Consider the following 17,086-nt stretch of genomic DNA (forward strand, 5'->3'; position numbering starts at 1 on the left):
ATATCACCACAAACTCTCTCTCTCTCTCTCTCTCTCTCTCTCTCTCTCTCTCTCTCTCTCTCTCTCTCTCTCTTTCTCTCACACACACACACAAACACACACACATACACACACACAATGTGTGATTGACTTTAGGACATACGTAAGGTTGTCCTTGAAAGTTGCGGAGGGCCTGATGTAAAGTGCACATTGGATTCGTGTAATACAGATCGCCTAAATGCATAACATTATAATGATTTACATATCTCATAATAATGACTTACTATCTCATAATTATGACTTACTATCTCATAATGACTTGCTATCTCATAATTATGACTTACTATCTCATAATAATAACATACTATCTCATAATAATGACTTACTATCTCATGACTCGTAGTCAGATGTATTTATTATTTGTGGTGGGAAAGGACTTCCATATGGAGCTTAATAACGATGAAAATAATAGGGTTGCTTTAAGTATTTTATGTTAATGTTCTCAGAAGTGTGTAGGCTAGTTAATGTCCGTCCCACTTACCCCACTAGGAGGATAGGATATCCACTCCAGCTCTGTCTGCTGCGCCTTGGAATCCAACAGAATCACTAGCGACAGGAAATAAAATGGTAGAGCAGGCGATTAAATCTCTGAATGTTTTCACTGTCTGTTCCCTGAATATTACTAATAATCTATACAAGTCTACTTTGCGGCTAGATGAGTAGACGTATGACCCACTTTCTGCAGCCAGCTATTAAAATGAACAATTACAGGCTGAGCAGACGGGCATTGATGGCAATACCTTTCACCTAAATGACACTGCATGAGAATACTGCCATATATTCAAGACATTGCAGCACCAAACACTGGATAAACACATGTCCCTTCCTATAAAGACTTTGGACAACTTGTATCTTCATTTATCTAAAAAGTAAGTGTTGTGTGTGACAACTTTGTGTTCCATGTAGCCCGCAAACCACATAACATGAGGTAAAATAGCAAAAACATTCAAATCGATCTGTGTGTCTTTTAAGTATGCATGCATGCTGGTGCAATAAGGTTAGACGAGAACACCTGCCTCTATACGTAAATCTAGCACATTAAAAAGCAACGCATGAGTCCTTCCTGTGCCCGGGCGGCAGGCGTACTAACAACAGGAAAATTATCCCAAAACAGTTCAGATGTAGTCAACCAACGGCGACATGAATTTGGTGTAAAGTGTCACTTGTAAAATATATCCGGTATAGGCATTCAATAGATTATTAGCGGGTAGTCACGGCCGAACCATTCACCAAATACAGCCTGAGAGCGCACTGCCGTTTTGTCTCCCTAGAACGCAGGGCCGTGAGAGAGTATGTTTGATAACGGCGTTATTATATGCTTAATATCTGTTAAATATATTGATCAGACATACGACCATATGTATATAACCCTATATGCTTTTTAAAATAAAAAACAATTTACACAGCCAATTTCAAACTTCAGACGGACACTCCAGTAGACTATGTCAGAATCAATACAGTGTGTTTACGAACACAACAATCCCCGTATAAGTGAAGGTCAACAGCTTGGTGCCATTATAATCTTATTTCTCTCCTTCCGATTGTATTTATTTATTAACACGCGTATTTCTTTAGATTTCAACAGTTCATAGTGATCTTCCTTTCTATCGCTCTGTGTATGTGATAGACTTTCCTTGCGCGTTCTGAGCATGCCAGTTTGTAGAAAAACAGATTTATTTAAGGTATTTCAAATATGAACTCCTGCAATGACAAGGAGGTTTACTGTGTACCATATGTATGGTGTCTAATGCGATAGTAATTAGCCTATCCAACGATCATGGAAGTTAATTCCTAGTCATAATGTATGTATGATATGACACTGAGTGGCATGACAGTCTTCCTAAATGTAGACTTGTAGCCTTGAAAACTAAAATGTAACCATCGTCCATACGGAGCCTTATTTTTGATTGGGTGCCATGCGTAAAAGCCTGCTAAAATAGCCTACAACGGACAGTTTGTCACACAAACGGTGTGAATGCGCACAGAGACTGCAATCTACTGAGTAACAACACTGTAAGTCACTGAACTAATGTCATGACATATTGCATTTTACAGATTTCACAAATACAGGAATGATCGTTCGTGCGCAAGCAACAGAATGTCAGGATGTGCGCTGTCTTTGGATATCACTTCGCGCCATTGCCGATCAGTTTTCGGGTTGTACCCTGGATGATGAGAGGGTATCAAACTTTATTACATACCTTCTTTCGCATTCTGTGCTTTTCCAGTGTCCATAAAACAACATAAATGAATGCAAAATGTAATCCACAAACACGGAATCGACGTGGAACCCATGTTGTAAATGGAAGTTAGCTAGACAGTATTCGCTTTTCCACCGTGTCGTGTGCTTCCCATTGACGACGCGAAACCCCCTGCTACTTTAGGTTAATGTACAAGAAACTGCCGTCTCTCACTCAAATAGCATCAGCAGCTGCTGGGCGGGGACTGTAACACAACCGATGTCACTAAACTAGACTGATAGAGGAATTATCCACTCACGGCTCGTAGAAAAAGATCATGTGCAAGCTTTGTGACCAATACATTCTTTGCAGATTCTGTTCTTAGACATAAGGCATACAGTATGATTTTAGGAAATGTTACAGTCTAGTCCTCTTTGGCCAAGTTGGACCTCTTTTGGGTAATATGATGGTAAACGCGTTTATTTATGTACAAGACAACACATATTTTTTTATCAGCCTTACATTTCCTTAGCCTAGATAAAAAATATCAATAGGCCTATTTGACCCCGTCTCTCGCTCGCTCGCTATCTCGCTCTCTCTCTCTCCCTCAATTCAATTTCAATTTAAGGGATTTATTGGCATGGGAAACATATGTTAACATTGCCAAAGCAAGTGAAGTAGATAATAAACAAAAGTGAAATAAACAATAAAAAGTAACAGTAAACATTACACTCACAGAAGTTCCAAAAGAATAAAGACATTTCAAATGTCATATTATGTCTATATACAGTCTTGTAACGATTTGCAAATAGTTAAAGTACAAAAGGGAAAATAAATAAACATAAATATGGGTTGTAATTACAATCCTGTTTGTTCTTCACTGGTTGCCCTTTTCTCGTGGCAACAGGTCACAAATCGTGCTGCTGTGATAGCACACGGTGGTATTTCACCCAGTAGATATTGGAGTTTATCAAAAGTGGGTTTGTTTTCGAATTCTTTGTGGATCTGTGTAATCTGAGGGAAATCTTTCTCTCTCTTTGTCTCTCATCTCTCGAAGTAAGGGTTTGAGGATGAGGGTTGGAAAAGAGAATATACTCAATAGTGGAAAAAGTGCACAATTGTCATACCTTAATAGAAAATGACTCAAGTAAAAGTGAAAGTCACCCAGTAAAGTACTACTTGAGTAAAAGTCTAAAAGTATTTGGTTTTAAATATACTTAAGTATAAAAAGTAAATGTAATTGCTCAAATATACTTAAGTGTCGAAAGTAAAAGTATAAATCATTTCAAATTCCTTACATTAAGCAAACCAGACGGCGACATTTAAAAGAAAAAAAGGACGGATAGCCAGGGGCACGCTCCAACACTCAGACATCTTTTACAAACGGAGCATGTGTTTAGTGAGTCCGCCAGATCAGAGGCAGTAGATGACCAGCGATGTTCTCTTGATAAGTGAGTGAATTAGACCATTTTCATGTCATGCTAACCATTTAAAGTGTAACAAGTACTTTTAGGTGCCAGGGAAAACGTATGGAGTAAAAAGTACATCATTTTCATTAGGAATGTAGTGAAGTAAAAGTAAAAGTTGTCAAAAATATAAATAGTCAAGTAAATTACAGATACCCCAAAAAACGACTTAAGTAGCACTTTCAAGTATCTGTACTTAAATACTTTACACCACTGGATATACTCTATATCAAAGCATGTGGTGCATTAACCTGAAATAACAACATATATACACTAAACTTAAGGGGCATCTGGGAAAATAATGTTGTGTTCATAACTTGTTACCATTGTTTACCATGTTACCGCTTGATTCTGTGCTGTAATGTATTGAATTGAAATTAATTTATTTGGGGTAACAGACATATACAATAAAATGTACAATGTGGACCCAGAGGATATCACTTGAAATTATTATTGTTTCCAAAGTGGTCCTCGATTGTAAAAACAATAGCACATATAATGCAGTACGGAGTAACATGCTAGTAAGGAGCTTCCATTTTAAACTCCACAGTCCCATGTATTTTTGTATTTGCTGAGAAGAGTGAGTAGAGACAGCGAGACACAGTTGTGTGCATCATCTTCAGAAGGTCACCTTAAGATAGGAGGAGTCCCACTGAGTCTGGTCATTGGGAGGAGGAGTGTTTGACTCATTATGTTGTGTTGTGTTTCTGCATGAAAGACTGCTACCATACTGATTGAACTAACTGCATCCTGGGGTTCTAAGTAGCGCTCTAGAATCAAGATAAACACAAAACACAATTAAAAAGTGTAAAGTTCATTTCCAGTCACTCAGATGACTTGGCAAATCACTGATAAATTGCAGCATAAAAGAGAAACTCATTAGCCCTTTACATATAAAGCATGTGTTTCAGGTCACTAATTAATCTCCATTTACCTCATACCAAGTAAAAAACTGCTATAATTATGACTCACAAATATTGATTAATAAACGATGTACATCATGAATGGATGGTAGGAGACAAGGACTAACTTCAAGGTTTATTTACATCAATTTTTTGTTTGGCCTGTTTATTATGCAAATTCCTGTTAATCCTCTTTACCCTTGATACATGTTCCACCATGGCATTATTCTGTATGCCGCATTATTAGAGAATTAAAATGTATTAAAGTTAACTTCATTACACAGCGTTTTGTATTATTTATAGCTTAACTTAACAATATAAATTGTGCCATTTAATTTTTGATTCGAATAAGAAGAAAAAAAAATTAAGGAAATATAAGGAAAAAATAATATGTTCAGGAGGGCATCATTTCAGACCTGTTGCTTGTGTTTTTTTACTGTTCCACTGACTGTCAAAGGTAGATAGTACTCTGCCACTTGGATTTGTATCAAAGACGTTTGAATATTCATGGTTATTGGTAATTCACTCTCCATCTTTGGCTTGATTCCCATGTGACAAACTAAGGCATTACAAGGCTTCCTCTTCCAATTCTCTAGAATAGACTGAATCACTGGATAATAGATTCATGAGGATATATACAAAGAGTAAGCAATCCATATATGTTTGTACACTTACATTGTACAATAGTTATATGTAAGGCGTGATGCAGTCTTTTTATGATATTATTAACATTTGGGCATTGCTACATCATAGAAGATCTATATTCTGTATCATGCCAAGGAATTGTCAAGCTAGGTCAGATTTCAGGTCATTATAAGCTTCTGAGATTAATTAGCTATATTTGCTTTTATTATCTGTTGCTTACTGTTACCATGGCACTCTCTAATTGGGTTCTTGTTATTATACCATGCTGTGGTCAGGTGGAAGTGACACTCTGGACAAGGGAATAAGACTGTATTAGTCGTGTGTTCAGGGTTTTCAATTAAAGCTATCAGCAGCAACTAGTCTATCCTTTGGTCTGGGGTGTGGATTGGTTATTACACAGGAACCCATATAACCCATACAACATGTGACAGATGAAATCTTAGTTTTTCAAAGGTTTAATATTTAAATTATAGTGGGTGAGAGTTGCACTTGAAGCTATTTCAGTTTACGGCTGTCCAACTGCACATCATATGGGGAAACAATGATGAGGGAGTGTCCGGAGGGAGAGATGCAGCTGTTGCTGCAAAACCAAGTGTTATTGCAAGCTGTGAACTGACAGACACTTACCGCTCCCATTCAGTCTGTTTGAAGACCCCCCTAGTTGTCGAGATATCAATGGAAATTAATGTGAAATCATTAGGCAAGTGAACGTAGCTAGACCCACTCCCCAAAACCAAAATAAATAATAGAGCCTGAGAAAAAATGACCACCTGTGACCAATAATTCACAAGAGTAACTACAGGTTTAATGACAAGGACACGATAGTTTATTATACAGTATTAAACATTCATTACTTTTCTGGTTCCCTTCCAGTGAAAGCCAAACCTCCACCAACCAGACTGTCCTCATCAGCAGGAAGTGACACGCCACTTCTTTTAAAGCTTCTTTCCCTGCAGGACTGAATGATGTGGTTCTCACCCAGAGCAACGTGAAGACTGCTGAGATGTAAAGAGGGTGAAGGACTACTTCTGTATACAGCTCTGTCTTGTTCCCATGTACCTCTGGCTGTGTTGGTAAGTAGTGGGAAACACCTTCACAGCAGCTTGCTACAGGCTGATCCTGGCATCCTGCATGGCTGGGCGGGGGCAGTCGGAACGTCTGTGAGGCCCTGGAGGAACACACCATCCAGAGGTTTAATAGCGACAAAGAGGAAAAAGCCATGAGGCCCTGTCAAATGGTGGTTGGATTGGTCTAGCAGGTAATTCAGTTCTTTTTATAGTTCCCTAATATGGAATTGTGGTCCCATAGGAAATCTCAAGTGTTGAAAATTCACTGGGGCTGTGGGGCAGCTCACACCCATTTGCACCTGACACCGGTTTGTTGATATAATCACATTCCTGTCGGAGTCTGTCTCTGTTAAAAAAAATGCAAAGCACTGAAGAAACTGTAATCATGCCACCCAATTTCCCCAGTGTTAAAACAGATAGAAGCCTCATATTCATGCCTTGGGTCACAATTAAGTTAATATGAAAAAGTTTTAAAAAAATTGGGAAGTATGCTGGAAATCCTTAATATGCAGTGATCCAATTAAACAGTTCAAATAGAGCGATATGCAAACTTATCTTTATTAAGCATGTTCCTATCTGGCATGTATGTCTATTCCGAGATAACAGGAAGGAAATAGCAGGAAGGTTCCATTCGAGGCATATGTATAAAAGAGAGAACATAGACTGTGTTCTAGGCTACTTGTATAGGCCATTGGAACCACCAGTACGATGATCTGTCAGTGTATAAAGGCAGGCTGGTTAGTGTGACTAATTGTCATAGCAACATTAAAAAAAATTAATAATAATCTTTAATTTAATTACATGAAGAGATAAGTCAGAATGGAAAATTACAGACACAACCGAAGACTAATGGAGCCTCAAACAACACAACAGTGTCACCAGAGGAGGAAAAAACATGTATTGACCGATGTGCTCATATTAAAGTTAAGCAGCAACAACACTTGTGTTTTCAATTCGAGCCTGTTATTTCATAGCGAGTGGAAATGAATTCAAACTCTCAAACACGATCTGCACTGTGTATGCAATAGCGCTGCCTTTATGCAACGATTTCAAATTAATCGGACATTTTACCAACTGCAAACGGGGATAGAGCCAGTTGGTTTTCTGAAAATGTATACTCTGCTTTCCATCAACATTTATAATTCAAGATTCAGTAGTTTTGAGGGGAGCCCTTGAGTTCTGCTTGTGTCCTGTGAGTTCTGCCTCTGCGTGTCGGTTCCTTAGAGGTCTTCCTTACTAATGACTGGGTCAGTGCCTGCACCATGGGTCTTTGGGCTAGCCCAGACATGGAGGGATTCTTTTAGTGACAGCTGAAGACATCCAGACATCAATATGTATGGAAATCCTGTGGTTGGTACGTTCCTCCTTCATGTTTCAGGAGAAGCAATTTGATTGGCTCAGCCAGGATCATTAATGTCTCTCTGTGTATTTTGGCATTGTGAAAAAGACCCGCCTACACAGCCTCAGATGTTTACTTTAAACGGCTGCCACTTTGTAGCTGGAAAAATTAGGAACAATAAGGTTCCTTTGAGCCAAGAATAAATTCTCAAATCAACCGTTTGCATAATCTGTATGAGGAAGGGTGGGGCATTGTTGTGATCAATGATTGAGTTGTTTTTAAGTGTGAGAACATTATGGTGTAGCAATGATATACATTACAATTTTTCTCCGTATACCTGACAATAAATGTGATCTTTACATCCTCTGAAACACAGATGAAAGCATAAGGTGAGCACTGATAAGGTTAGAACTGGATCAGATCATAAGGCCGCTATATCTTCTTATGATATAATGAACCCCGAGGAGTTTAAAAGTTAAGACTGAAAGGATGTGGAAAGATGAGGAGTCACAATGACGCTAAGAACCTATAAGCCTCCAATTACTGTCCATGTTGCATGCAGATCACTGTTCCACTAACTGTACGCGTGTACACTATTCTTCTCTAATAATTCATGCAAACATAGTGTCTATGTATGTAGTGTGTAATATAAAGTGTTACCATACATGTATTAATATCCTGCTGAAGTACTTAAGCACGGGGTATGTGCTGCAAGGTTTTTGTGGTGGAGACAAAGTCACAACTGAACTCATAATTTAAAGTTATCATTGTTCAGCTGTTCATGCAATGATAAATCTAATTTTACCGACAAAAATAGATACGGATTTCTGGGCTCAAATAACGGGAACGCATCCCAAATGGCACCCTATTCCCTACATAGTGCGCTGCTTTTGACTAGGCCCCAAAGTCTCTCTCTTTCAGGTATTGCAGCTCTGTCAGACTGTTACTGTACGTGTCACCAAGATCCAAATGTGGTAACAGTATAGCATTACTCAACTGTCTCTTATAAATCAACTACCTCAGAGAGAAAAAAACAGCCAGGGAGTTGGTAAGGATTTCCATAGCGTGAAATAGTAGTCAGTGGCCCCTGTGAATCTGAAGGATGCCCAGCAGAAAGGTGTTTTATTTCACTGTTTCTCCAGCTGCCTGCTCCAAAATGCTGACGGCATCCACTTTGGTGATGGTTGGCTTGCGTCTCCCTGGCCTGTTCAGTCAGTCAGCCAGGCCAAAGGGGGCCCACAGCCCAGACAGAAGCCAAGCTCGGCTAGTTGCTGTCTGGCAGCCATGGCTCCTGAGAAATATTACATGTCCTGTCCTCCAATCGTGGTTTAATCAGTTCCCTGCACAACATATTGACCAATTCTAATTCCTTTAGGCCTTTTTGTTTTGGATATTGCAACAGTATCCTCTTGTGCCATTGTCTCACTCTTTGGGGAATGTTATTAGATGGCATGGCTATTTTTGGATAATTTGCTTAGGGGCTTAGTCTGTAACAAACTTGCACAAACCGCAAACTTCAGAAATAAGAGATTGGGGAACTTGCTCAGTGCAATAATAGTGTATTGACAGGGAAATCATAGGGGTTCAGCATAAGCAGCAAAAGAATGATTCAATAATCAACGACAAATGAATTGAAAACTTTAGTCCTACCAGAACCTCTGGTTGGGTCTGAGTCTTGAATGGAAATCCAAGTCTAGGTCCAAATAACTATTTGTAATCCAATGGAAAACCCCCCCCAAAAATACAAAAAAACGAATCCCTACAAAATCCTGGATATTATAGTTTCGCCGGTCGGCACGACTATAGCATGGGATTGGTTCAAGCTCAATGTTAAATTCAAATATCCTTACCATTATATTTAAGCCAATATGACTTGTCGATGAAAATTCGCAAATCAACTTGATGGCAGGTACACAAAACTATCCTCGCCTTTCATCATGATCAAAGAACTACTATACCTGATTTTTGACAGAGTCATTAGCATTAGGGTTGCCAGACAATTTTTTTGCCCAAACCTAGCTCAAATTCTAGACATTGGATTAAAACGAGGCTGCAGCATCCATAAATTGACCAATAGACTTAGATACATTTGGACTGAATACGTTTGTAGGTGCAGCACATTTCTGCCCAATAAAAAACAACAATATGCTACCTTTTTGTAGCATGTATGACAATGCTGACTGACATCTTTTCTGCCGAATCTCAGTGTTCTAAAACCGGGTTGAGCAATTTGGTTGCTGTGCAACAGTAGCAGCTAGGTAGTAGAAGGCTAGAAGCTGTAGCTAGCTAGCTAACACCAGTTGGATGAGAAGCAAAAGAAAGGTATATTCTATGGAAGGTTTTTCATAGTCATCGGTGTAAACTGTTGAGCTGTGGACAATTGCGTGTAATCAGAGCACAAACAAATAAGCAAGCAAATGTCCTTGGCTGCCATTATATCTGACCAGTTAGATACACAAAACTTTGGGAAAACTGCCATGCTGCTAAATTCTGTCAGTACAATTTTCTTAATGTCATTAGAATCCAAATGTGCGCTGACTTTTCAATGTGCAACCCGAAAACCTGAAGTCGCCATCCGCAAGTAGAAAATAGCAGGGGTTCCGGTTGCACACGAAGCATCCAGATAAAACAACAACAGCATCATAATGATCATTGCTTGCTTGCGCAACCTATGCTCAGTCAAAATAAAACGCCGTGCTTGCTAACTTGGTTGGCTATGTGATCAAATGAAACTGTTTTCAACACGTCAACTGTTTTAGACAACAACAAAAAATGACCAAGCCAGATAAATAAACGTTCAATCAGTACTGGGTGAATTAAAAAAATATATAATTGGAACGAACACATGCTGACATCCTCAGACTGTCCATTTAAATAGTGTCAACTTGACAGGTGTTTGTAGTGTAATGGTTAGTGTCACTGCCCTGGGATTTGGTTCTGGATTTGCCTACCAGAGAAGATATTTTGACCATTCTCTTTCCCGACACACACACACGGTGTATGCTTATTTTCATTTATTAGGTGCCTCTTAAAAGAGCCATTGGGTTTGTTAGGCATCATTGAGGTGACAAGGGACAGGGAGTGTGACGTGTACTAGCTGAATAAACTAAGTTTGAGCCTATTCCTGGAAACATTGAACCACTGTAGTTTACATCAATTATAATTTCTAAAGTGGAAGTTGGAAAAGTTATATTTGAGTGTTTCAGTGAATGGTTAGTGAGGGAGGCCCTGCTCTCTCACTTCCCCAGTTGTTTAGTTAAGTTTCATTCCAATCTCCCTTGCATTAGCGTAGCCTCTCCTGTAGCCTGTCAACTATGTGTCTGTCTATCCCTGTTCTCTCCTCTCTGCACAGGCCACACAAACGCTTCACACCGCAGGCCGCTGCCACTCTAACCTGGTGGTCCCAGCGCGCACGACCCACGTGGAGTTCCAGGTCTCCGGCAGCCTCTGGAACTGCCGGTCTGCGGCCAACAAGGCAGAGTTCATCTCAGCCTATGCTACCCTCCAGTCCCTCGACTTCTTGGCGCTGACGGAAACATGGATTACCACAGAAAACACTGCTACTCCTACTGCTCTCTCCTCGTCTGACCACGTGTTCTCGCATACCCCGAGAGCATCTGGTCAGCGGGGTGGTGGCACTGGAATCCTCATCTCTCCCAAGTGGACATTCTCTCTTTCTCCCCTGACCCATCTGTCTATCTCCTCCTTTGAATTCCATGCTGTCACAGTCACTAGCCCATTCAAGCTTAACATCCTTATCATTTATCGCCCTCCAGGTTCCCTTGGAGAGTTCATCAATGAGCTTGACGCCTTGATAAGTTCCTTTCCTGAGGATGGCTCACCCCTCACAGTTCTGGGTGACTTTAACCTCCCTACGTCTACCTTTGACTCATTTCTCTCTGCCTCCTCCTTTCCACTCCTCTCCTCTTTTGACCTCACCCTCTCACCGTCCCCCCCTACTCACAAGGCAGGCAAAACGCTTGATCTCATCTTTACTAGATGCTGTTCTTCTACTAATCTCACTGCAACTCCCCTCCAAGTCTCGGACCACTACCTTGTATCCTTTTCCCTCTCGCTCTCCTCCAACACTACTCACTCTGCCCCTACTCAGATGGTATTGCGCCATCGCAACCTTCGCTCTCTCTCTCCTGCTACTTTCTCCTCTTCCATCCTATCATCTCTTCCCTCTGCTCAATCCTTCTCCAACCAATCTCCTGATTCTGCCTCCTCAACCCTCCTCTCCTCCCTTTCTGCATCCTTTGACTCTCTATGTCCCCTATCCTCCCAGCCGGCTCAGTCCTCCCCTCCTGCTCCGTGGCTTGACGACTCATTGCGAGCTCACAGAACAGGGCTCCGGGCAGCCGAGCGGAAATGGAGGAAAACTAGCCTCCCTGCAGACCTGGCATCTTTTCACTCCCTCCTCTCCACATTTTCTTCCTCTGTTTCTGCTGCTAAAGCCACTTTCTACCACTCTAAATTGCAAGCATCTGCCTCTAACCCTAGGAAGCTCTTTGCCACCTTCTCCTCCCTCCTGAATCCTCCTCCCCTCCCCCCCCTCCCTTTCTGCGGATGACTTTGTCAACCATTTTGAAAAGAAGGTTGAAGACATCCGATCCTCGTTTGTTAAGTCAAACGACACCGCTGGTCCTGCTCACATTGCCCTACCCTATGCTTTGACCTCTTTCTCCCCTCTCTCTCCAGATGAAATCTTGCGACTTGTGATGGCCGGCCGCCCAACAACCTGCCCGCTTGACCCTATCCCCTCCTCTCTTCTCCAGACCATTTCCGGAGACCTTCTCCCTTACCTCACCTCGCTCATCAACTCATCCTTGACCGCTGGCTACGTCCCTTCCGTCTTCAAGAGAGCGAGAGTTGCACCCCTTCTGAAAAGACCTACACTCGATCCCTCCGATGTCAACAACTACAGACCAGTATCCCTTCTTTCTTTTCTCTCCAAAACTCTTGAGCGTGCCATCCTTGGCCAGCTCTCTTGCTATCTCTCTCAGAATTACCTTCTTGATCCAAATCAGTCAGGTTTCAAGACTGGTCATTCAACTGAGACTGCTCTTCTCTGTGTCACGGAGGCTCGCCGCACTGCTAAAGCTAACTCTCTCTCCTCTGCTCTCATCCTTCTAGACCTATCTGCTGCCTTTGATACTGTGAACCATCAGATCCTCCTCTCCACCCTCTCCGAGTTGGGCATCTCCGGCGCGGCTCACTCTTGGATTGCGTCCTACCTGACAGGTCGCTCCTACCAGGTGGCGTGGCGAGAATCCGTCTCCGCACCACGTGTTCTCACCACTGGTGTCCCCCAGGGCTCAGTTCTAGGCCCTCTCCTATTCTCGCTATACACCAAGTCACTTGGCTCTGTCATATCCTCACATGGTCTCTCCTATCATTGCTACGCAGACGACACACAATTAATCTTCTCCTTTCCCCCTTCTGATAACCAGGTGGCGAATCGCATCTCTGCATGTCTGGCAGACATATCAGTGTGGATGACGGATCACCACCTCAAGCTGAACCTCGGCAAGACGGAGCTGCTCTTCCTCCCGGGGGAAGGACTGCCTGTTCCATGATCTTGCCATCACAGTTGACAACTCCATTGTGTCCTCCTCCCAGAGTGCTAAGAGCCTTGGCGTGACCCTGGACAACACCCTGTCGTTCTCCGCTAACATCAAGGCGGTGACCCGATCCTGTAGGTACATGCTCTACAACATTCGCAGAGTACGACCCTGCCTCACACAGGAAGCGGCGCAGGTCCTAATCCACGCACTTGTCATCTCCCGTCTGGATTACTGCAACTCGCTGTTGGCGGGGCTCCCTGCCTGTGCCATTAAGCCCCTACAACTCATCCAGAACGCCGCAGCCCGTCTGGTGTTCAACCTTCCCAAGTTCTCTCACGTCACCCCGCTCCTCCGCACACTCCACTGGCTTCCAGTTGAAGCTCGCATCTGCTACAAGACCATGGTGCTTGCCTACGGAGCTGTGAGGGGAACGGCACCTCCGTACCTTCAGGCTCTGATCAGTCCCTACACCCAAAGAAGGGCACTGCGTTCATCCACCTCTGGCCTGTTCACCTCCCTACCTCTGCGGAAGCACAGTTCCCGCTCAGCCCAGTCAAAACTGTTTGCTGCGCTGGCACCCCAATGGTGGAACAAGCTCCCTCACGACGCCAGGACAGCGGAGTCAATCACCACCTTCCAGAGACACCTGAAACCCCACCTCTTTAAGGAATACCTGGGATAGGATTAAGTAATCCTTCTAACCCTCCCCCCCCACCCTCCCCCCCAAAAAGATATAGATGTACTATTGTAAAGTGGTTGTTCCACTGGATATCATATGGTGAATGCACCAATTTGTAAGTCGCTCTGGATAAGAGTGTCTGCTAAATGACGTAAATGTAAATATAAATGTAATAGTGCACGAGGAGAGAATGGTGGAGAGACCAACTCTCAAACTATCAAGGAAGACTTCATTGCCCTCATCCGTCAGATGCACGCCATCCCTACAGTACATCCTAGAGACAGTTGATTACCCCCCTCTACCGACATGCAGGGAAAGCCCCAGTCTGCTTAATGGCCAGGATAAATGCCATTTATAAAAGTGTGAATGTGTACTCTATGACTGGAGTTGGACAGCTGTGTACAGCATTACTAAGAACATTTGTAGCTAAAGGATTTAGAGCACCTATCCCATGTCATATTTGTAAATATGTATTCTTAAGTGTTTTGTACTTGTTTAACTGCACCTTAGCAGTTTGTCATTTGTCACAGTGTTTGAATCAGGAGTTACCAAAATTGCTATTGACGAGCCACAAGGTTATGCATGTTTTTTTGTTCAAGCCCAGTGCTACCACACCTGATTCTACTACTCAGCTGTTCATCAAGACCTCAGCTGTTCATCAAGACCTTGAATAGTAGAATCAGGTGTGGCAGAAATGGGCTTGAACAATAAAGCCTGCATAACTCTATATATGTTTAAGTGCAATTGTGGCCATTCCTGAATTGTATGACTATATCTGATGAATGTACGTTTGATTACACATTTTATATTTTGTAATAACTCACTATTGTTTACAGGTAATGAAGTACTAGGCTTTTCTTCAGTAAACTTTAAAGTACGTTTTCATGTTAATAGTTTATAGTTTTGATTATTTGTGTATTTTCCAGGAGCTTTCTCGATTGTCTTGTTAAAAGAGATCATGGACATTTTCTCCAGTTTATTCCATATTGGCTTAAATGGGTTTCAGTTTTTTTTTTACTAATAACTACATTATTTCTGTTGCAATTTGTCATTATTGTGTACTCTTACTTTACTTTTATTGCTGTGTTTTGCTGTATTATAATGTTGTATAATAATGTTGTATATAATCACCTAAAAACCACGAAAAAACAACAAAAAGAAACAACGTTTTAAGTGAGAAATAGTTATTGGACTAAAGCCGAAAAATAAAGGAAATTCACATGATCACCACAATGTGTACTTCACCCATGCTCTACCAAGGTTTTCCAGCACAAAGCTTTGACCTACTACAGTAGCTATGTTGGTCAATTGTACCTCCAACAATGTGTAGGCAGATTGCTTAGGATACTAACCTTCTCAAAAAGCCCAATTCATACTCTTCAGAGGGATAATGGATTTTACAGTGTCCTGCTATTCAAATAATGTATACACATATATACAGTATATACCATACAGTTGAAGTCGGAAGTTTACATACACTTAGGTTGGAGTCATTAAAACTCGTTTTTCAACCACTCCACAAATTTCTTGTTAACAAACTATAGTTTTGGCAAGTCAGTTAGGACATCTACTTTGTGAATTTTACCAACAATTGTTTACAGACAGTTTATTTCACTTATAAATCACTGTATCACAATTCTAGTGGGTCAGAAGTTTACATACACTAAGTTGACTGTGCCTTTAAACAGCTTGGAAAATTCCAGAAAATGATGTCCTGGCTTTAGAAGCTTCTGATAGGCTAATTGACATCATTTGAGTCAATTGGAGGTGTACCTGTGGATGTATTTCAAGGCCTACCTTCAAAATCAGTGCCTCTTTGCTTGACATCATGGGAAAATCAAAAGAAATCAGCCAAGACATCAGAAAAATAATTGTATACCTCCACAAGTCTGGTTCATCCTTGGGAGCAATTTCCAAATGCCTGAAGGTACCACGTTCACCTGTACAAACAATAGTACGCAAGTATAAACACCATGGGACCACACAGCTGTCATACTGCTCAGGAAGGAGACACATTCTGTCTCCTAGAGATGAATGTACTTTGGTGCGAAAAGTGCAAATCAATCCCAGAACAACAGCAAAGGACCTTGTGAAGATGCTGGAGGAAACAGGTACAAAAGTATCTATATCCACAGTAAAACAAGTCCTATATCGACATAACCTGAAAGGCCGCTCAGCAAGGAAGAAGCCACTGCTCCAAAACCAGCATAAAAAAGACAAACTATGGTTTGCAACAGCACATGGGGACAAAGATCGTACTTTTTTGAGAAATGTCTTCTGGTGTGATGAAACATAAATGGAACTGTTTGGCCATAATGACCATCGTTATGTTTGGAGGAAAAGGGGGAGGCTTGCAAGAACACCATCCCAACCGTGAAACACAAGGGGCGGCAGCATCATGTTGTGGGGGTATTTGCTGCAGGAGGGACTGGTGCACTTCACAAAATAGATGGCATCATGCGGAAGGAAAATTATGTGGATATATTGAAGCAACATCTCAAGACATCAGTCAGGAAGTTAAAGCTTGGTCGCAAATGGGTCTTCCAAATGGACAATGACCCCAAGTATACTTACAAAGTTGTGGCAAAATGGCTTAAGGACCACAAAGTCAAGGTATTGGAGTGGCCATCACAAAGCCCTGACCTTAATCCAATGGAAAATTTGTGGGCAGAACTGAAAAAGTGTGCGAGCAAGGAGGCCTACAAACCTGACTCAGTTACAGCAGCTCTGTCAGGAGGAATGGGCTAAAATTCACCCAAGTTATTGTGGGAAGCTTGTGGAAGGCTACACGAAACGTTTGACCCAAGTTAAACAATTTAAAGGCAATGCTCCCAAATACTAATTGAGTGTATGTACATTTCTGACCCACTGGGAATGTGATGAAAGAAAGAAAAGCTGAAATAAGTAATTCTCTCTACAATTATTCTGACATTTCACATGAAGTGAAGTGGTGATCCTAACTGACCTAAGACAGGGATTTTTTACTAGGATTAAATGTCAGGAATTGTGAAAACTGAGTTTAAGTGTATTTGGCTAAGGTGTATGTAAACTTCTGACTTCAACTGTATATGTACTATAACAGTACCAGTCAAATGTTAGGACACACCTACTCATTCCAGGTTTTTTATTTATTTTCACTATTTTCTACATTGTAGAATAATAGTGAAGACATCAAAACTATGAAATAAAACATATGGACTCA

At 41.4% G+C, this 17,086-nt stretch overlaps 1 protein-coding gene across 11 annotated transcripts in view; it reads right to left on the minus strand.

Moving 5' to 3' along the window:
- LOC106607720 (ephrin type-A receptor 7) overlaps positions 1–2,439 on the minus strand; it is a 75,766-nt gene extending 73,327 nt beyond the window's left edge. For 8 of the 11 annotated variants that reach the window (XM_045720777.2, XM_014204984.3, XM_082976797.1 and 5 more), the window contains exons 1-2: positions 2,241–2,439; positions 521–585 (exon numbers count right to left, since the gene is read on the minus strand). In XM_045720777.2, the coding sequence (XP_045576733.1) occupies positions 521–585; positions 2,241–2,334 (159 nt within the window). In that variant the 5' untranslated portion in view covers positions 2,335–2,439. The remainder of the gene's footprint in view (positions 1–520; positions 586–2,240) is intronic. The other 3 variants (XM_014204987.3, XM_045720776.2, XM_014204986.3) reach the window with 1 other exon arrangement.
- Between the last annotated feature and the right edge of the window lie 14,647 nt (positions 2,440–17,086).

This window comes from Salmo salar, chromosome 06 (genome assembly GCF_965601325.2).
Source record: "Salmo salar chromosome 06, fSalSal1, whole genome shotgun sequence".
Lineage (NCBI taxonomy): Eukaryota > Metazoa > Chordata > Actinopteri > Salmoniformes > Salmonidae > Salmo > Salmo salar.